General features: G+C 43.0%; 1 protein-coding gene and 1 long non-coding RNA gene across 3 annotated transcripts in view; one reads left to right on the top strand and one right to left on the bottom strand.

The window, feature by feature from the left end:
* The window catches only part of BASP1 (brain abundant membrane attached signal protein 1), a 77,906-nt gene extending 76,206 nt beyond the window's left edge, over positions 1–1,700 (bottom strand). Inside the window, exon 1 of one of the 2 annotated variants that reach the window (XM_020781296.3) lies at positions 1,404–1,700. Coding sequence is in view for 1 of the 2 variants with exons in the window: in XM_078391710.1 (XP_078247836.1) it covers positions 10–57 (48 nt within the window). In the remaining variant the exon portion in view is untranslated. Of the gene's footprint in view, positions 1–9; positions 82–1,403 lie in introns of those variants that run through there. The other variant, XM_078391710.1, reaches the window with a different exon arrangement.
* A 212-nt stretch (positions 1,701–1,912) lies between these two features.
* LOC144588609 (uncharacterized) overlaps positions 1,913–22,545 on the top strand; it is a 42,305-nt gene continuing 21,672 nt past the window's right edge. Inside the window, exon 1 of the long non-coding RNA XR_013544231.1 lies at positions 1,913–3,534. This is a non-coding gene — a long non-coding RNA (uncharacterized LOC144588609). The remainder of the gene's footprint in view (positions 3,535–22,545) is intronic.

Here is a 22,545-nt window from a genome sequence, read left to right as displayed (position 1 = left end):
CTTACCCACCCAGCATGGCAGAAGGGGCATGTGGGCACGGCTCATCCCTGGGAGCATCCCTTTGAATGCCGCGTAGGAATCTGGGCACCGCATTTCGCGGGAGCCACCCTTTTCTTTGGGGGGGGGGGGAGAAAGGCGCGCGAGTGGATCCCGCCGCTCCGGAGCAGGGCGTGGAGCCGGCAGCAAAAAAAAACCTGCAGAGGCGCCGATTTACACGCGCCCCCACCCCACCCCACCCCATCTGCTCGGGGAGGGGAAGCAGAGTGGTGGGGATGCCGGCGGAGGGGAAGCTCTCCAGAACCACGCGGGGGGGGGGGGTTCAGCCAAGGAGCCCTCTGCCGCATTCCCTCTCCCTTCAGAAAGGCTTCCACAAAGCAGCCGGGCTCGCATTCTCTCGCCTTGCAGGGTCCGCCCGGCCGTCACAAATTTGGATTTCACTCGGGTGGGGGAGGCTGAAATCGCTACGGGTTTTCCTTCCCTTCTTTCTCTTAAGATCGCACTCGCGCGGGCTCATAAGGCGGCAAGCCCTTTTTTTTTTCTTTAGGATCGCTTCAGCGGGAGCCATCATCACACGGGTTACACGCCAGAAGGGTTTATTACTGGCCCGTTTTATAAAGGGGCTCTCGCCCCTCTCCCCCGCCGTTTTCCGAACACAACCCCGGAGGGGGGGGGGTCCCGTTTTGAATGGCTGATCACCATACACGCGCAGATCGGCTGGAGTTTGGTGCCAACGTGTGCCACAGGTAATGCCGTGGAAAAACCATCCTTGCCCCCCAAAAATAATAAATAATAATAATAAAGGCGATGAGTCTGGCTTCATCTTATCTCGCCATGAGCTTCCCCCTCCTCCTCTCGCCCCCTTCCTCCGTGCGATCTTAACATGGATGTATCTTCTCTCCCCCCCCCACTCCATAAGTATTACACATTAGCGGAGTGTGCGCTTCTCAAGCGCCCTCCGCCCCGATTTCCCCATGCACGCTCTCCATCACGCCATCGCTCCGCTCGAGAGACATATATGTCTACATATACAGTATAGAGATATATCTATAGCTTAAGACGAATCATCCATTCTTCTGGCTTTCGCAAAAACCCCTCCTCGAGGCACACGGGTTCTACGGGCTGGGAATCCCAAGTTCTCGTTCTCCTGTAGCTCACTCTTCTTTTAATACATATATATTAAAAGACGATATATATATATTAAAAGGAGAGCCTATCACGGGGTGCATATCGTCTGGGAAATCTTCTAAGCCAGGCACGTACCCCCGATCCACCCGCACGCCTTCAAGGCGGAGAGACCACGGTGTGGCCAAGGCTCGGGCGACCCGGGTGGGGGGTGAGGAAGAGTCCGAAAGGCTGCGGGATCGACCCCAAGGTTCGGAGGGCGACGAAGCTGCGGCTCTTACCTTCTTCTCTCTTTTTTTTCCGCTCCTCTCTTTTTGCCCCCAGGGGTGGGGTGGGGTGTTTGGGCGAGCCGGAGGGGGGGCCCACAACGAGAGAGAGGGAGAGAAAGAGAGAGAGAGAGATTTAGAGAGAGAGAAAGAGAAAGAGAGTCCGGGCTTAGCCCTGTTGCCCAAAGGAGTCGCCGACGCTCTCGCTCGCTCGGTCGCTGAGAGTGGAGTGGCGGCTCGGTGGAGCTCGGGCTGATGGGAGCAGCGCCGCTGCTGCTGCTACTGCCGCCGCCGCCGCTGCTGCCGCTGCTGCTGCCTCTGCATTTCTCTCTCCCGCCCGCTCCTCGCCGTGACAGTCGGTGGGCAGTTCAAAAGCCACACGTGCGCGCGCCCGCGCACGCACACACACACTCACACACACACACATATACACAAAGAGAGAGAGAGTTCTACGTGCGCCCAGGCGGCGAGGGTTGAGCCGTGCGCGCCTCTGCGTGTGCGTATTTTTTTTCTCCCCCTCCCCCTCTTCCTTTTTTTAATACTGTATGTATAGAATATATATATATATATACAGTACAGTATCTTTCTTGCCCCTCCAACCCACCCATTCCCCAAGCTTATCACTGCCGGAGATGCTCTCGCTCGCCCTTAGGGGGCGTCGTGAGCCAAGCTCTTAAATATAAGCTTTGCCCATTCCAAGAGGAGTATCGTTTAGGATGGTGCGTAAACATAATCTTGGGAGCTTCCAATCCCTACGTGAAGGGAATCCAGAGGGGGGAAAAATGATGATACTAATAAAGACGGATCGCTCCTGGTAGATTTCGGCTCCTTTCTTAAAAGCACTTGTCAAAGCCTTCAGAGAGGTTTTTATTTTATTTTATTTTATTTAACCGCCCCCTATTTCTAACCCCGTTTGGTTGGTTGGTTTTTAAAGTGTGGGGTTGTTCTGGAAGCGCTCCTGGCACGGCCTTTTGTTGCTGGAAGGGGGAATGAGACCCACAGACCCGCCTCCCCCCCCCCACGCACCCCACACCGCTCTCCTGGTGTGGCTGAAGGAGCGACAACTCAGGGACAGGAACGGAAAAGGCGGATCGCCCAAGCCCATCCCAGCCGGCGGAGGATCCGCGCAAGAAAGCGCAGCGGGGTCGGCAACCAGCGGCCGAACGTCTCCGTCTCCTAAGCCAAGCCGGGGGGAGGCTCGCCTGCCAGCTCGGTCTTCGTGGGCACGTTTGAAGTCAAGGCGTTCTCCTTCTGGGGACCGAGGAGCTCTTGAGACGCGGAACGACGTGGCCCTGCTGCGTTACTTTTGGGAACTAGGGGAGGCAAGGCTTCTTTTTTTCCAAGACAAGAAAGCGCCCGAGCTGGATGCTTCGATTCTTTGCCATACCCGAGAGGCTGCCTAGGCTGCTGCGCCAGCCGCGCCCCTCTCCTGCACCCGTGGCTTGCTATTAAATAAAGGTGCCAGATGTTCTACAACCCTGTGATTTCTTTCCCCAGCCTAAATTCCCTCAGAAGAGGCAATCGCTATCTTTTTTTCAGACCTGGCTAAGATGACTTGGGTTTAGTATTTTACTGAATTAAAAGAGGGAGGGAGCGACCGAAATGGACAGGCGTCTCCTTTCCGATAGTGTTATTTGTAGTTCTGGGGCGCCCTCTGCTCTGTTTCGGGACGTATAACAAGGTCATGGTTTTTATGAATTGAAAGTGGCGCTAAAATGTACCAATATGTTGCTGCTAGGGGAAAAAAAATCTGTATATTATTACGCAACATTATGCTACTACGTGAAAGCGCAGGCTGTTGCGCAAACATGCTTAATTTATCCTAAAACTGATCAAGCAGGTTCTTCTAAGGAATCAATTTAGAACCGTCGTTTCACATATCTGGTGGCTGTCACATGTACGGCACTCAAGCAGTCTAAGGCTAAAACTGCTTCTGTTTCTTATATCTGTGCTGTAGATTTAAAATTGTCTACAATGTAGACTCGTTTTCTAAACCGAGGTGTTCTGCTTGCTGTCCTGCATTAAGTAGTTTCACACATGTGCACACAAAGAATATGAGAGGCTGAAGGAGGATTTTAAAAAACAAAACTCAACATGTTTGCTAAGAAGTAACTTTCCACTTTGGTCAATGGGCATGTACTTCCTGGTAAGTATACTTGAGTACTGTATACTTATTTACTTAAAAATCCCACTGTATTCATTAGGGATTACTGCGGGGGAGGAGTGGGCATAGATAAAAAAATATTCGGCTGAAATCATGGGGATTTGTTCCAGTGGTTTCTGTCAGCAGGCTGGGGGAAAGTTTGCCACTTTATATACAGGAGATAAGGCACTTACACAGGAAACAAAATACCTCTTCATCTCAGAATGGAGAGGATTCATAGCAAGGCTGAAACAAACAAGGTCTCACACAGTAAAATTCCTTCACTCAGAAATATATTCAGGCTTATGGGCATGTATAAACTCTCAGATTTGAATAGTTCCACAAAGATTTACTCGAGCTTCAATAAAAAGATCAATGCAAATAATAATAATAATAATAATAATAATAATAATAATAATAATAATAATAATAATAATAATAATAATAATAATAATAATAATAAAGTCAATGTTTTTTATAAATTTGATTGTGCCTGTTGTTTTTGAATGATGATGATGATGATGATGATGATGATGATGATGATGATGATGATGATGATGATGATGATGATACTGTGCTGTCAAGTCAATTCTGACTTATGGAGACCTTTTTTAGGGTTTTCCAAGTACAAAATACTCAGAAGTCATTTACCATTCCCTTCTTCTGGGGTCATCCTGGGACTGTGCAGCGTATCCAGAAACACACAGGATGGCTCTTCTCCCCAGAGGCACAGTGGGCAATAAAACTCCCAATCGTGGGCTCCACAGCCAGAGACCTAAACCACCGAGTTTTTCAGCCAGGTGTGGAAAATAATAAGCAGTCAAAAATACATGATATTAGGCTTCCTTCCAAAGATGTGTTATACAAAACCCATTGCCTTAGTGTTCAGTGATATAGAGGCTGCATTAGGAAGATACCTATTTGGTTTACTTTTAATTACAGTATTACTGTTTAAAATACATTCATATGTAAATGCAGCAACACTGCCAAACAAATCGTTTCTATTGGAGTGGGTAAACTGTAGGCAAAAAAAAAAAAGAGTGCAATTTAGTTTTATCATAGAAAATAAAAATATGAGGCCAGAATCCTTTTGTTGATTTCTGTGTGTCTAGGTTAAATAGTGTAACTCCCCACAACAGATTGCTGTCAGTCACATTACTAGGCACACTTTTTGCACAATTAATCCTGTGCCGTGTAATATGAGCAATGATTTGCTGTGCTGATTTACACTATTTCACTTGCATCCGCATGAATCACGGTGAGGATTTTGCTATTGGTCATGAGCTATGTCAATAAAGCAGCCTGGTATCTAACAATTTCTTCTGTTACACCGAAGTCCTGCTTGTTCAAATGTATTCCTTCATTTTTATATTTAGCTTATTTCAGAATCCGCCCTGCTACAGTATTCTCCAAAACTCACACATACATAAGTAACTGGCTCTGTTCTCCCAGTGGAGACAACAAGCCCGGCCGGCAGCGTGATTGGAATATAGATCCACTCATTGCTATGGAAACAAGAGACAAAGCCTGCACCAGGATTAAGAAATGCAAATCCACCAGAATGTGATTTGTGCATTCCTATTAATCTGTTCCTACATAGGCTATAAAAGAGCCATCATACACTTATGTAAGACTATATGGCCAGTATGAATTCATAAGATGTTAACTGCAGTATTCAAATGACTGTAAATCAGTGATTTAATTGCATTTATTTATTTATTTTTAGTTGGTACCAGAGGATGGTTAACTGCCTTGTAAAATCTCTTCAGAAGAGTACTAACATGCATTGTATTGACCTCCTGGACTCATTTTGGAGAGTGTTTATTGCCGAACCCAACTGCTACTTTCCTGCTAATCCATCACACTTTCCCTTTGAAATGTAACCAGTTTCTTGAGCTTGGGCTCAGCTACATCTTTTTTCCATATTGTCTGGGGTCGACGGGGGCGGGGGGGAGTCTAAAATTAGGAGCTAAATCTGAGGTGAGCCCTACCATTAGGCAGAGTGTGGCAGCCAGCTTGGGCAGCAGCATTTGACTAACAAACAGTTGAGAAATTGTTGCTAATTTTATTGTTACTCTATTTTTGCAGCCAGGGTGGGAAGCCTATGAGGTTCTTCAGCCTCAAATGCCAAAATTACTTGACTGACCTTGATGCCATCTACCTTGATATGAGGGGAGGCATCTTCTTGCTTTTCCTCACACAGCAAAATGGTTGGTGCAGCTCTCAGTGGATTGCAGTTATTCAGAACTTTATGTAATCATCTACATATTCCAAGGGATGGCCTGGTCAGCAGATCATTTTTAACAGAGATTATATTTTCAGCACCCTTCACAGATTGCTGCCTTGTTGTGGCAAAGGGGCTTGAGTAATTCAGACACCCAAGACAAACAGGTCATAGCCACTCCAATATCTTTGCCAAGAAAACCCCATGAATAGAAATAAAAGGCTAAAAGATATGACACTGGAAGATGAGCCCCTCAGGTCGGAAGGCGTCCAACATGCTACTGAGGAAGAGTGGGGGACAAGTAGCTCCAGAGCTAATGAAGTGGTTGGGCCACAGCCAAAAGGACTCTCAACTGTGGACACGCCTGGAAGTGAAAGGAAAGTCCGATGCTGCAAAGAAAAATGCTGCATAGGAACCTGGAATGTAAGATCTATGAACCTTGGGAAGCTGGAGGTGGTCAAACAAGAGATGGCAAGAATAAACATCAACATCATCAGCGTCAGTGAACTAAAATGGATGTGAAGGGGTGAATTCAGTTCAGACAATTATCATATCTATTATTGTGGGCAAGAATCCCGTAGAAGAAATGAAGTAGCCCTCATAGTCAACAAGAAGAGTGGGAAAAGCTGTACTGGGATACAATCTCAAAAATGATAGAATGATTTCAATATGAATCCAAGACAGACCTTTCAACATCACAGCAATCCAAGTTGATGCACCAACCACTGACCAATTCTAAGAAGACTTACAACACCTTCTAGAACTGACACCAAAGAAAGATGTTCTTCTCATTATAGGGGAATGGAATGCTAAAGAAGGGAATCAAGAGATAAAAGGAACAACAGGCGAGTTTGGCCTTGGAGTTCAAAACTAAGCAGGGCAAAGGCTAATAGAGTTTTGTCAAGAGAACAAGCTGCTCATCACAAACACTCTTTTCCAATAACACAAGGAGCAACTTATAGATGGGCAATACCAAAATCAGATTGATTATATTCTCTGCAGCCAAAGATGGAGAAGCTCTATACAGTCAGCAAAAACAAACCTGGAGCTGATTGTGGCTCTGATCATCAGCTTCTTATAGCAAAACTCAATCTTAAACTGAAGAAAGTAAGAAAAACCCTGGGCTAGTCAGGTATAATCTAGACCAAATCTCTTATGAATACACAGTGGAAGTGAAGAACAGATTTGCTTCTCTCTTGTTAGTTCTTGTTTCATGTTAGATAGCTGGGGAAACAAATCACACAACAAGCCAGAATTCATAAGACAACAATGACCAATGGGAAACAATGAATGAGTTCAAATTCATAAGCCATGAACAAATTAGATTGTGGGTGAATTAGGAAATCATGGCTTGCTAGTAGATGCAGATTAGTACATTGTAACTAGTCATACAGTATCTTAACAAAACACCTTATGGTGATATGCAACATGGAATATGCAAAGTGTCTAGTTCACTGTAGTATCTAGTCCTTCTGTTTCCCAGAAGTCATACATTAAACAAACAAGCGGATGAACACACTGGTATGCTGAATCCATTATAATTTGTTCTTCCCATGGAAACATAAATGCTGGCTTCCATTCCATAATTTATACCAGGGAACAGCAGGCCATCACCAGCTTCTAGGAGCTAGTTTTGCTCTCCCCTGGATTTTGTTAGGTCACACCCAATTCTTTTGCAAAACCAGTAATGCTTGGAAGATCACTTTCTTCTTTCTTAAAAGACAGTTTTAGGCTTAAAACAAGCTTGTCCCCATTCAGAGAGCCTTTAAAAAACTAATCACGTCACTGGAGATGTGCTGCAGGTGTGAAAGTTCATTTTCATGGGTATGCTTTTTTGTTTGTTTTTGTGAGGGAAGACATGGCCCATCTGCATAGAAGCGGGGGCGGGGGGGGGGACTCCATCTGATCAGAGACCATGCATGACTGGGAGTCCCAACTCTATGAAAAGCCTACAAACACATGTGTCCCTTCTGTAGGTTAACTGCTCGTAGACGAGCACCCACCAACAGTGGTACAAGCTCATCATTTTGGACATTTTCTCCAATATATGGAAGCAAAACAAAACAGAGCTCTCCCAAGTATTTCCATCTTTGCATCTCAGCCGCTCACTCTTGGACAAGCTACATGGGAGTAATCAGTTGTGATCCGTAAATGGGAGATATTTATGAAGCTCCTGTTGCCTTCAAATGGTAAAGAGTGGAAGATTCATGAACACTTTGGCTCTTGTCTTCTCTGGGAGGACGTCAGTGGGCAGGATCCGTGTGGCTCAGCCCTGCTGAAAATATTGTTGTTGTTTAGTCATTGTGTTCGACTCTTCATGACCCCATGGACCAGAGCACGCCAGGCCCTCCTATCTTCCACTGCCTCCCGGAGTTTTGTCAAATTCATGTTAGTAGCTTCCATGACACTGTCCAACCATCTCATCCTCTGTCGTCCCCTTCTCCTCCTGCCCTCACACTTTCCCAACATCAGGGTCTTTTCCAGGGAGTCTTCTCTTCTCATGAAATGGCCAAAGTATTGGAGCCTCAGCTTCAGGATCTGTCCTTCCGGTGAGCACTCAGGGTTGATTTCCTTCAGAATGGATAAATTTGTTCTCCTTGTAGTCCAGGGGAATCTCAAGAGCCTCCTTAAGCACCACAATTCTAAAGCATCAATTCTTCAGCGGTCAGCTTTCTTTATGGTCCAGCTCTCACTTCCATACATCACTACAGGAAAAACCATAGCTTTGACTATCGGACTTTTGTTGGCAAGGTGATGTCTCTGCTTTTTAAGATGCTGTTGAGGTTTGTCATTGTGACAGCCTCCTCTCACGTCACAAAGGAGGTGTCACGTCACTCTTACATACACACACTTTATTCACGCTGCCACCAACCACTCCTTCATAAGACTCTTCAGACAAATGTATGATTTTAAAAATAAAAACTTGTATTTTATTGATAACAACAGAAGGAATGGTAAATCACTTTATCAACTAAATTAAAAAGGCATTCAGTAATAATAAAGTATCCCCTCATACACACTCTCTCTCAGACCTTCACTAACACAGTACTTCATAACATATACAAGCCCTAACTCCCTAAGTCCCTACCAGACCCTATCCAAGCCCTATCTCAACCCTATCTGACTCACACCTCATTCACTCCCCCCTTAAATACCATGGCTCCACCCTCTGAAGTCCCACCTCCCGTCATGCTATAGGCAGATGAACTCCAGCCACAGCAATGACAGGCAGATGACATCATCGCTACCGTCACAGTCATCACTTTCCTCCCAAGAAGGAGGCGTATTTTAATTTCGTGGCTGCTGTCACAATCTGCAGTGATTGTGGAGCCCAAGAAAGTCACGGCCTCCATCTCTTTCCCCTTCTATTTGCCAGGAGGTGATGGGACCAATACCATGATCTTAGGTTTTGTTTTTTGTTTTTTATGTTGAGTTTCAGACCATTTTTGCGCTCTCCTCTTTCACCCTCATTAAGAGGTTTTTTAAATTCCTCCTCACTTTCTGCCATCAGAGTGGTATCATCTGCATATCGGAGGTTGTTGATATTTCTTCTGGCAATCTCAATTCCAGTTTGGGATTCCTCCAGTCCAGCCTTTCACATGATGTATTCTGCATATAAGATAAATAAGCAGAGAGACAATATACAGCCTTGTTGTACTTCTTTCCCAATTTTGAACCAATCAGTTGTTCCATATCCAGTTCTCACAGTTGCTTCAGGTCCCACATATAGGTTTCTCAGGAGAAGGATATGGTGGTCAGGCACTCCCATTTCTTTAAGGACTTGCCATAGTTTGCTGTGGTCCACACTGTCAAAGGCTTTTGCGTAGTCAATGAAGCAGAAGTAGATGTTTTTCTGGAACTCTCTGGCTTTCTCCATAATCTAGCACATGTTAGCAATTTGGTCTCTAGTTCCTCTGTCCCTTCGGAATCCTGCTTGTACTTCTGGGAGTTCTCGGTCCACATACTGCTGAAGCCTACCTTGTAGGATTTTGAGCATAACCTTGCTAGCGTGTGAAATGAATGCAATTTTATGGTAGTTGGAGCATTCTTTGGCACTGCCCTTCTTTGGGATTGGGATGTAGACTGATCTTTTCCAATCCTCTGGCCACTGTTGAGTTTTCCAAACTTGCTGGCATATTGAGTGTAGCACCTTAACAGCGTCATCTTTTAAAATTTTAAATAGTTTGACTGGAATGCCATCACCTCCACTAGCCTTGTTGTTAGCCAGGCTTTCTAAGGCCCACTTGACTTCACTCTCCAGGATGTCTGGCTCTAGGTCAGCAACCACACTATCTGGGTTGTCCAGAACATCCAAATCTTTCTGGTATAGCTCCTCTGTGTATTCTTGCCACCTCTTCTTGATGTCTTCTGCTTCTGTGAGGTTCCTACCTTTTTTGTCCTTTATCATGTCCATCTTTGCACAAAATGTTCCTTTAATATCTCCAATTTTCTTGAACAGATCTCTGGTTTTTTCCCTTTCTATTATTTTTCTCTATTTGCAGTGTTCATTTAAGAAGGCCCTCCTGTCTCTCCTTGCTATTCTTTGGAAATCTGCAAACAATTTTCTGTAACTTTCCCTATCTCTCTTGCGTTTTGTTTCCCTTCTCCTCTCTGCTATTTGTAAGGCCTCGTTGGACAGCCACTTTGCTTTCTTTCATTTCCTTTTCTTTGGGATGGTTTTTGTTGCTGCCTCCTGTACAATGTTATGAGCCTCCAGCCATAGTTCTTCAGGCACTCTGTCCACTAAATCGAGTTCCTTAAATCTGTTGTTCACTTCCACTGTGTATTCATAAGGGATTTGGTCTAGATTATACCTGACTAGCCCAGTGGTTTTTCCTACTTTCTTCAGTTTAAGCTTGAGTTTTGCTATAAGAAGCTGATGATCAGAGCCATAATCGGCTCCAGGTCTTGTTGACTATGAGGGCTACTTCATTACTTCTATGGGATTCTTGCCCACAATAATAGATATGATAATCGTCTGAACTGAATTCGCCTCTTCCCATCCATTTTAGTTCAGTGACGCCCAGGATGTCAATGTTTATTCTTGCCATCTCCTGTTTTACCATAGCCATCTTAGCAAGATTCATAGATCTTACATTCCAGGTTCCTAGGCAGTATTTTTCTTTGGAGCATCAGACTTTCCTTTCACTTGTATAGTTTGTAAAACATGTGTAGCCTGAGTTAAAGAAATGACAGTGATTTTATAATTATAGAACAATATTGTAGTTATATAAAAACAACAATAATTTTGTAAATTAAAAACAATGAAAACATTCTTTGTAAATGCAAAATGGACACTAGACATGAAAACAGTAAAGGGGCGGGATGTAATTTAAATGGCAATCTGAAGGGGCGTGTGCGGGAACCAAACCCTTTCCCAAGCCCATGTTTACCTCATCCCCTAAGAGATCTTCTCCCCTGCAGTTCTCTTGATGAGAAAGCGATTGAGGAAATGGCCAGTGGAATTGGCTTTGGGGGGAGGGATGCACTGAAGGTGCAGGAACAGCTCCTGTCCCCACATGGTGTTTAGAATTACCCCATCCCCTCATTTATACAAAACTGGTGGCAACTCAGTTCTGACACGTAGGTCTGCTGATGCAACACCCAGTTTGCTGCGAAGCAAGTGAATTCTCACCCCATCAAATACTGTATACTATCCCATTTTATTTCTAATTGTCCAGCTCTGGTCTTCCAAGCACAATTCAGAATTTCATAAAACTGTCCGGACACGCCATGGAAATCAACATAGGTGTTTTCCCACAGAGAACCTTAAGAGGGCACTGTCCGCTTACTGTCGAAGTTAAGCACAAGAGAGTAGTTAGTTGTGGAAATGTGGAGTTCAGCACGTACAAACATATAGTAAAGCAGGAAATTTACAATGGGCTTTTCATACTGGAAGTCGTCTCCATGCACGTAAAAGGAGCAGGGAGAAAAGATATACCCCTTTCCCATGAACAATAATGCATAAAAAGGCAACGCGCAGCAACTATGAAGACAGGGAAGGGGTGTACAGTTGCCAAGATCTGTACTGCCCTTCTTTTGTTTAGCCACAGACCCCTGACATAGAAACATTTAGTAAATGTCACTTGTCCTTCTTGTGTGCCTGGTAGTTCTTTTTCCTTATTGGGCATAAGCTTCCTTGTTTGGGTGTAAACAAGGAAGACTAAACATCAGAGATGTAGAATGTGCACTAGCCCTATTTCATTATACATTTCCATCTCCCTGTAGGTGTGGCAGGTGACTTCCTGAAGTGCCTGCATTCTTCTGAGCATGGAGGCTCTTCATGGGATTTAGAATGCCAGAGTTTTCCAGAGGTTTGAATGACATGGACTAATGCCCAGGGACAGGAGAAGCTCTCCTCTTCAGAACGTTGTCCTCCTCCTGAGGGAAATTTGTGTGAAGGCAGCAAAATTGGCACTCTGCAGATATAGTAAAAAGAAAAAAGAAAAAAAAAGGCAGGGTTGAAATGAAAGGTTCTTTTCCAACTAGAAAATGACGATAATGCCTCTGGTGAGTTCATGTGGAGAATTGGGACATGTTCCTGACAGATCTTGTTAGAGCAGCTTCTCTGAAAATGCGGGCTCTAGAGAATGTCCTTCCCCCCCCCCCCGATTTTTAAATGAAATGTAAATAACTGAAGAAGTCTACACCCATACTTTTGCTTCTAACTAAAAAGCATAAGATCTTTTTGACTTTTTTTTCTTTCCTAAGCCTAACATGAAAGTCATCCCCTCATGGCCTTAGGCAACGTTCCCTCTAATTTTCAGCCCTGCAGGGTGACACTCTGCCCCTCACATGTGCACCTCCACCCCATGTGACTCCCCCCCCACCGTGGATTTCCATTACGACCGGAACCAAAGGGGATGGAAATTGTTGCTTTTTGTGAGCAGAGGAGAAGGAGTCCTGAGCAGAGGGGGGTGAAGTCATACGTACTCATGCAGCTACACACTTTAGAGGGAACCTTGGTCTTAGGCCATCTAGAAACACAGGCCCCACAAACAATAATACCAGTGTTCAGTTTCTGGAAATGGCTTAATTGCTCCTAGAAATTTTGTTTTATTTTCTCATTGTGTTTAATTTTTAAAATTTTAATATTTTACCAGCCAAAAGCCCAGGAATTGCTGTGGGAAATGTTAAATATAGCATCTAAACTTTCAGTGCTGTTATACTTGTATATAACACCACTGAAAATGTACACAGAAAAAGTAGGAATCCATATCATTATATTTTTATATCTGAACACCTTTGGGGTTGCATTGGCCAGCATTTTGTTTGTTTGTTTATCACATAATGCTGTGAAAGTTACAAACAAATAAATATATAGAAGCATGTACATATATGGATGACAATATTATTTTATCTCCACTATTCTTCTATTATCACTTTATTTCTCATTATGAAAGTCTGGAGATTTTCACCAAATAGGATGTCTCTTTAAGCCACATTTCTCAGCCCTACATGAAGACACCCTTCAAAAACCACAGCATTTAAAATAGACTTCTTTCATCCCATACTGCTCTTTGTGTGGAGACTGTACACAGTATGAAGTGTGGGTGTGGTAGAAGAACTAGGCACTGGGGGAAGGCTGCAGGAATGCAGCCTGCACCCACTGCAGCAGTTTCTACTGAGAGAAGAGGGAGAGGAAAAAGATAACCTACAACTGATATTATGAGCCCCCCACCCCAAAACAAACTCTGCCACTCAGCTGCCTTTTTCAGTTCAGACACCATGGAAGAGCAGCAGGCATCAGTATAGGGCATGTGTGTCTCTACCAAGGAGGTAACAGAGAAACCTCCAGTTCAAGGTGGGACACATATGAGTCAACCTCAGACATGTTCCAGTTACGTCTTTGTGAAATTCGGCCAGGGCAAGAAGTCAGAGAAGGTGAGGGATGGCATCAGCACTCAGACCAACTGACATTGCCAGCTTGGGAAGCAATAGGGTTGTTACTCTTATGGTTGGGAAAGAGATTTATGAAGAGTACCAGACTCTGCCTTCCATTTCCATAAGAGGCAGATCCATCTTATTCAAGGAAATATTTAGCCCCCATTCCCAGCAAATCTCTCCTGTGCAAAGCAGCACTGTGGTAGGTGGGAACTCCCTTTTAAGTACATACAAATTTGATCTGGGGGAGAATATGTATATTGGAAGTCAGGCATCTGGTACAGCAACAGGTGGCCATGGCATAAGTAGCACAATTTATAAGTGACAACTTGAGCAGCCAGGGTGCAAATGCATGCCTATATCTCCCTGATAGAACACAGGGAGGAGGACAACACAAGAGCAGGATACGGGAGGGGGATTGAATATGGCTGTGATGGAAAGCAGCCATACAGCTCAAAACATTCACAAGGCTGTTGAGAGAGATGCTGCAGTAGTGGAGTCCAGCTACAAAAAAATAAGATCTGTTTCTCACTGATGATGGAGAGAACACTGCAGGCTGAGAAGATGACAGGGATTCAGTGTTTGGCCCACACTCTCAACCTAGGAGTTTTGGGTGCTTTATTGTATATGGAAGACACAAGCGTACTCAATATAAATGAGTGGGCCAGAAAGGTGGTAGGGCATTTTTCACCACATTGTCCGGGGCAGTGAGCTGTTGCAGCAGAGGCAAGAAAACCTGAGACTGTATCACCAAATCCAGGATGTGACAACTTGATGAAATTTCACTTTCTACCTGCTTGAAAGAGTGCTGGAGTAGCAAAAGACACTCCATGGTTTGGCACCAGAGACATCCCTGAATGTGGCTGTTCCTCTGGACAAAGAAGACGGGACTTTATGGGTCAAGTGATCTACACCAGTGGTTCTTAACCTGGGCGATAATGCCCCCCAGGGGGCGATTTCATTTTTCAGGGGGGCGGTAGAACGAAAATGGGCGGCATGGGGGCGCTGGAGCAGAAGGGGGGCGGTAGGGGGGCGCTGGAGCAAGCCAAACCTGTTAAGATGGCTGCAACCTTTTTACAGTGTGCATGAATATATATTTTCCTCCAATCTTAATTTAGTTTCAGAGTTTTTGTCTTGAAATTTTAGTTCCTGTATTGTGGTTTGTTTTTATGCCCTTTTTATATTTCTTTTTGCGTCTTAAAATTCGCTTGCAACTAAATCATTAAATGTTACTTTTTGGGGCCTTTCATTTTCTTGGAATTGAATTTTGTTTTCAGGGGTCATTGGATTTAAGTGTAATAAATAAATAAATAAATAAATAGATAGATAGATAGATAGATAGATAGATAGATAGATAGATAGATAGATAGATAGATAGATAGATAGATAGATAGATAGATAGATAGATAGATAGACAGACAGATAGACAGACAGACAGACAGACAGACAGACAGACAGACAGATAGATAGATAGATAGATAGATAGATAGATAGATAGATAGATAGATAGATAGATAGATAGATAGATAGATAGATAGATAGATAGATAGATAGATAGATAGATAAATAGATAAATAGATAAATAGATAAATAAGATATCATCACCGCGGGGAGGGGGGCGATGATAACTTCCTCAATGGCTCAAGGGGGCGTTTCTTTCAAAAAGGTTAAGAACCACTGATCTACACTACAGGATGTCATCTGAAGCTTGGAGTGTCCAACACAGGTCCTTAGTGGGGAGATGGCCATTCTTAGCCAGGGGATTCCAATGTTCCCAGGCTTGGTTGCCATGGAAGGCATAATTTAAAAAAAGGCAGTACAGTACTGTACTGTAAAAAAAGGCAATCTAGGCAGATGGGGGATTCCATAAAAGGGAAAACAACATTTTTTTTCAGTCTCCAGTGGTGACCTTGCCAGCAAGCTAAGTGACCAGCTCCACTATAGATTTCTTTCCTTGTGGAAGAAGGAGTACCATCTGCTAACAACCCACTTGGACTCCATCCCCATTAAACAGCAGGCAACAAATATCAAGCAACAGCAGGAGGGGCAATACCAGCGAATTTCCCATCACATTCAGCACCACCTAATGAAGGAGATCTGGCTTACCAGGCCTCCCCAGAATATTTGCCCATTCCCCAGCATGACCTTTCTCTGATTCCCTAATGCTGCTGGCATTTCCATTGTTCAGGGTTCAGTCTATGTGCCCATTACAGTCATTTCCTAATGCCTAGGCACTGCTGGCTGTTGATGTGCACTCCTTTTGTTCAGCACAACCCCTGGGGGGGGGTGTCAGGGGACACAGGAAAATCCTTTAAAAATCATTGGCCTGTTTGTGTGTGTTTTTTAAAGGGCAAAATAATATCGATGCAGTACCCATATTGAGTGTAATGGAGTTCTGGATATCGGGAAATTCAAAATGTTTAAAATTCCAAATCTGAATTTTGGCTACTGCACATCCCAAATCTCTTCTGTCAATAAAACTATCTCTCCATGAAAGGTTAGCTTCAGAAAAGACAGAGGGATACCATTGTTGTCTGGCATTCCATAGCCCTAATCATCTCTTCTACCACTATCAGATCAAATATGAGAGAAGTTTAGAAGGCCTGGCAGCAGGATGAAGTGGCTTCTATGACTGGGGAGCCACTAGTGGGTGACCAATTACCATTCATTCATCCATCCATTCATAGCATTTTACTGCTTTCCATTTGAAATTTTCAAAGCAGTTTACAATTCAGTGGAAAAAAATGTGAAAACCAGTAAAACAGCAACAAGAGAAGAATGCATATGAACAACTGATTATAAAAGCAAGAGCAAACTGATATGCATTAACAGTCAGGAAAATGCCTACATACACTGCTAAATCTTCAGTTGGTGGTAGAAGCAACCAAGACTACAACTCCATTTCATATCATTCAGTGTTTGGTGACATATATGTCTCTTTAAAAAGAAGGACAGGGATACTGTCCTCCTTCTAACCCGTGTCCTGGCTGTGAAATAACAAACTGCATGTTGTAGGATGAACTAAATGTGCATGGCAGCTCTTTGATTGGACTTTTATTTTACAAGTTTTTTGTTGCCATTTTTTTACAAAACATATAGTAACTTGGATCAGTGTTGTACAGTATGTGTTGTGCTGCACAGCCCCTCACCCAATCCACTCTGTGCCCGAATAAAGAGCACACAGATTGGGGCCGACCCACCTTGTACCCTTTTGAAGGCAGTCCAACCTGATCCTTGTCTGGATGTCTCATAGTATTTGTGAGTTTAAACAAACTAACACTTCTACATTTTCTCTCCTTTACCAATCCCTCTCTTTCTGCCCTCTAGATTTGAAATTAGTCATGCCTCAGCTGTTACACTTTGACAATTTAATCAACGACTACAACAGAAAAGGCAAGGAAGGTTGATTCCCAAGATTTTTTTAACCCTCTTCATAATCTTCCTTTGTTTTTCTTTCTCATTCTCCACTTTAATCATGATGTGTGAACCCTCGGATTTAACAGGAGGGATCCAAGGGGATGTCATTGCACCTTATTAATTCCTCTTGGCACTGCTCTTTGATCACCCTGAAAAAGCACCAATACCCTTCATTTGGCTCATTTTTACACTACGTATATCTAAAGGCAGTGGACATCCCTAGGATTAAATGTTTTCCCCTGCTGATTGTGTGATCTAGAACAGCTATTAGTCGTGAATGGAATACATGCAGTCACAATATATTTTCAGTGTTGCTTTTCAACCAAAAACCAAAACAAAACAAAACTCAGCCCCAGCCCCCAACATTGCTCTGTGTCCTTGATGATGTCAAACACACCATGAGAGTCCATCTGTCACAGGGTCCATCAGAAAAAAGATAATTGGATATACATAAGATCCATTCAAGTCTACTTAGCAGCTTGAAGGAAAATTAGACATTTCCCTCTCTTCCTCTTTCCTTTATCTACACGGGACATTCTGGAACTCCATGGTCAAGATGGTAGGGGGAGCAGAATGTTAGTAACTTTAGTTACAGGGAAACAGTTCCTAAATTTATCATATAACATTATTCAAGCTTGAAACACTTTCATATCTCCTTGAACTATCCTGTTGGTTAAACTGTTCCATAATACAGTCATGAGACATATTTTGAATGTTTAGTTTGAGCAGTGTCTAACAACTCTCATCAGCAAAAACGTGTGTGTGTGTGTGTGTGTGTGTGTGTGTGTGTGTGTGTGTGTGTGTGTGTGTGTGTGTGTGTGTGTGTGTGTGTGTGTGTGTGTGTGTGTGTGTTCACCCTTTTAAATTAGTACATTCTTACCAAACCATCACTGATAATTCAAGGCTGTACAGCTCTTAACTCAATTATAGGTTAACATTTATTCCTTCCTCTCTTTTTTCTCCCATAATTTCTTGAGTTAAACCCAATGCAGTCCCACCCATTCCTCCTTTAATATCAATATTTCAGGCTACTTTGTGTCCTTTAGAAGGAAGGAAGGAAGTCAAACTTCAACACTATTCTGCATTATTCTCCTCTCTTTGCCACAAGCTTTGCCTCACCATATTTCATTAGGCACCCTTTCAGTACAGTTACCTCAATATACTTCTTACCATTTTCTACATCTGCTTTTCAGTGACATTTCATCTTGTATCATCATTTTAGCATCTTTTCCCTCCACTTCTGAGGTGGGGGCAAGACAACCTAGAAGATCTAAGCTCAACTGTCACTAAGTGTGTGACTATGCAGCAAGGGAAATGTGAATAAACTCACCTTCTCTCACTGCAAAGACACCCTGGGGCATTTGGTTTTCTTTGATATAAGTGACCACACAAGCAGGGGAAGGAAAAAGACTTCTAATTGCAGTTCAGTTTGAAGTGGTTATAGGTGGCACATTCAACGGAATTGCTTCAAGAAGGCTTCCCATCCTCAGTCACCCTATTTTCTCATCTTGTCCTGCTGACCCAGATAGTTCAGATAGCTTGTTGAGCTGTAAAAAAAATAAACAAGAGGTCTGCCCAAGAGGAGCCATTATAAAAATGAGGTACATCTTAGGAGAGACGCTTTGTAGAGAAAGATGAGTGCTACGGCTACTTTTGTGTTTGTGTGAGAGTGTACAGTTGTGTGTTCTCCCTCATGAGGCAGGAGGCAAAGCACCACTTTGCGTGTGTACTTAGTTGGTATTTCTTTTCTGCATTGGAGATTTGATTTTTATTTTCATTTTATTTTGTTTTTTTAAGTAGAAGAGTTGGTGGACAGCAAAAACTACAGAATGGGGTGTGGAACTTTGGGCTGATTTTTCTCTCTCTCTCTCTTTCTGCCAAGTTGATCTAGCACTAAACTACTACAGTATATCAATGCAACAGCTCAGCTAAACGTGTTTCTTCAAAATAAATAAATAAAATTCTGGAACACTCAAGGGACAGATTGTGAGGCCAGGTGTGCCTCCAGTCCCTAAAAACCATGTCCCAATTGTTGGCTAGTTAGCAATCTTGATGTAAATTTCAAGATATGGAAGGAAGGGCCTCCATCACAGACTAACTTGTTTGCTTGTTTGTTTGCATGCTAACTAATCAGAAGGGTTTGTTGTTGCTGGGCTAGATAAACTCTGCCCTTTTTTTCTTCCCTTCTCCTCCTCAAACGTTTTGAGAGACTCCATTTTGTCTCAGACCATTTTTCACCTTGGAAGATACTAGATCTCCAGGATGGATCTCCAAATCCTAGAGATCCTCCCAGCCACATGGGCTGAGGAAACAAACCTTATTTTACTATTTTCTTTCTATCAACCTTAAGCCTAATGAGTGCCTATTTTAGAAATGGACATTTAAGTGAGTAAAATACACAAACCTTTTTTACTTAAAGATCGCCTCCTGAGTCTTATTTTCTAAAGTGCTAGGCTTTGGTGAGGGTGGATACCAAAAACAGTTGGGTAAAGAAGGGGACTTCTACAGCTAATTCTAATCTTAAGGAGCTGGCCTTCCGCTGTGCATTTTACTGGAACTTAAGTTCCCAGAACTCTCAACATCAGCTGCCTATGTCACCACCATACCACCCACAAACACACACCCGCCATTTTGCAGAATGAAACTACTGCTCATGGAAGTCCTTTCAAATCATTCTGGCTTGAAAAAAGTAGGAGCCCCTAGGGGCAGAGAAAAACCTCTTCATTAAGAGCAAAAAAGGCTGGGCTGATTCAAATTAGCCTTTCTGTCATATGATCAGTAAAAAAAAATTGAATTCATCAATTTTATACCTGCAGCAAATCCTATGGTACTTGACCATGTAGTTGTAGCCTCAGAGACTCCAGATGTTAAACTAAACATAAATATTTCTGAAGCTCCTTTTATATTTCTTGGTCTCCATGGAAATCCAAACTGAGGCATTATGACCTAAGAAGCAGGCAAGATGCTATATACTTCCCGTGCAGAAAGATATTCATGAATGCTGAGGAAGCCACTGCATGTAGGAAGGACTTCCCAAGGTAGCAGCAATGGAGAGAAAAGATGGCTGCCTGTGGCCAGGACTTTTATGGCAGACATTCTTCATCTCATATGGTGATCAATTAACCAAAATACAAAGAAAAGCTTCATTCATTATGTGTCTTGTTCTATCCAGTTTTGACTTTTAATTATTTACTTTAAAAAAGTAAATAAGCATTTCCTTTTTAAAAAAAGAAATGTTCCCAAATGCTACTGAGATTCAGTGGTCTTAAATGCCTCCAAACACGTAGCCACTAACCCAGTGAACAGTAGAGTTAAGGTCAAGCATTTGTTATGAGAGGAAAAAAAAGGGAGACTCAGTTTCCTCAAACCGAAGTTGGCTCTTGGCCGGTGGTGTATTTGGACTGCTGCCTTCTCCACACAAAGCACCCTCTTTGCACTGCTGGTGGCCTTACGGCAACCTCAGAATGGGGGGTGAGGCTGCTGCTATCTTGAACCTCAAGACAGGGAAACTGACTAGGCCAGTGGGTTAAATTTTCCCTCAAAAAACTGACAGTGCTATAATGGAACTACAGAAATTGAAGGCTGGAATGGCAGTAAAGATAAAGCGGATGTGAGGCAAGTTAGGTTGCAGGAAAGCTATAGGTATGTAAACACCCTGAAAGAAAACATGCAAAAGCCATTCTTGCAAGCACTACTGAGGAACAAAACAGACAGTAATGTTGTACACAAATTTTAGGCAAATGAACCTTCCAAGTATACGTTGCAACTGCCTCTGAAAAAAACAACAAATACATCTAAAACTTATTAATTCTCCTCAAAATAATGAGAAGGGAAATATTTCCATGTTTTCTGTTGTAAAAATAAGTTACATATAAGGATGCTTGTCTTTTCTGCAATCCAACTTCATACAGAATTGTTGCTAAACGTCCACATGATGGCGCTCTCATGTAATCAAAATAACTTTGATGCCTTCCTTCCTTGGAGGTGAACCCCTGGTAAGACTTGCCTTTAAGATTTCTCCTCTGCCATTCATATCAAATCATTATTTCTTTCACTGCTAGATTAGCTCCCAAATCAGAAAGCAAAATTTATAATAAAATGTTCCACTGTCCTGATATTGTACTATATATTTCTAAATTAGCAAATGCCCATGTATTCATCTAGTAAATTTTTGGAAATGATTCTTTTCCCCCCCCCCCCCCCAAGTCTGAAATGAATCAGTTTGAAACCTAGACATAGCCAGTCATCACTCAAAGCTCCCAATTTGCTTTCCTTTGTGCTCCATCAGCTGCTGCCTGGAATAAGAATCTAAAACAGAAGAAAAATAAAGAAAAGAGCAGCTTCAGATTGATTCACATTTCCTGTTCTCTTTAAAAAGGGGGGGTTCAGAGTGCACCCCACATTTGGACAGAGTTTTGAAAAGTTCTGGTTCTTAGACTATAACTATCTCAATTCTATTGGCAGAGTGTGAACTTCCAGTGGCTTAAAAGTCTCTAACTAAACAGCGAAAAGTTCAGAGATCTACAGAGCAGAATCACTCAACAGGATTTGGTCCCATGAAAACTGCCGGCTAGACGAACAACCAAATTACATTTGACGTTTGGTTCATATGGTCCAATGGCCCTGAAAATATTCATAAGAGAACCTTGCCTGTTTCCTAACCGTCACTGTTTCCAGCAGCTGATAGAGCAGGAAGAAAATGAGCATTTCCAAAGCTCTGATGCTGAAGATACCTACACCTTACCCAGACCCTGGATGAACATGGGAACGTATCCAGTAGGCCTGAGGGACTGAACTTGTATGTGACTAGGTTATCTTCTATCTTATGTCCGCAAAAGCTTTCCATGCTTCTGGCAAGGAACTATCTGTCTTTATGATAAATGCACAGTGGAAAACCATAGGTCAGTAATCAAAGGCAAAGGCGCAAATTGTTGAGCTGTTTTTTTAAAGTTACAAAATGCATTGAAAATCCTATTGACTGTTTTATGCCTGCATTAACACAGTGGATGTACAGTGGTGCCTTGCTTAATGACGATAATCCGTTCCAGGAAAATCGCTGTTAAGCGAAAACATCGTAAAGCAAAATTTAAAAGCCCATTGAAACACATTGAAAACCTCTCAGTGCATTCCAATGGGCTAAAAACTCACTGTCCAGCAAAAATCCTCCATACGGCGACCATTTTCAGTGCTTGTATAGCGAGGAATCCATCCCTAAGCACAGCGGGGAGCCATTTTAAGCACCCAGCGGCCATTTTGAAACCCCCACAATTACCTATTTTTGATCGTCATAAAGCGAAAATTGGTTCCCAAAGCTAAGCGAAATTCCCCCATTTAGACCATCATTTACTGTTACATGCCAAGTCACACACAACTTGGTGCCCAACAGCAAATGCCTATGTTAACTTCTTAATGTGTGGCAGTTCACCAACAGGATTTATGCCAATTATGTTGTTACACTAGTGGGTGTCACTAATATAGCTTTGACCATT

The sequence above is a fragment of the Pogona vitticeps genome, chromosome 4 (genome assembly GCF_051106095.1).
Source record: "Pogona vitticeps strain Pit_001003342236 chromosome 4, PviZW2.1, whole genome shotgun sequence".
NCBI classification, from domain to species: Eukaryota; Metazoa; Chordata; class Lepidosauria; order Squamata; family Agamidae; genus Pogona; species Pogona vitticeps.
The sequence above is the reverse complement of the archived record's forward strand: the minus strand, read 5'-3'. Positions and strand labels throughout refer to the sequence as shown.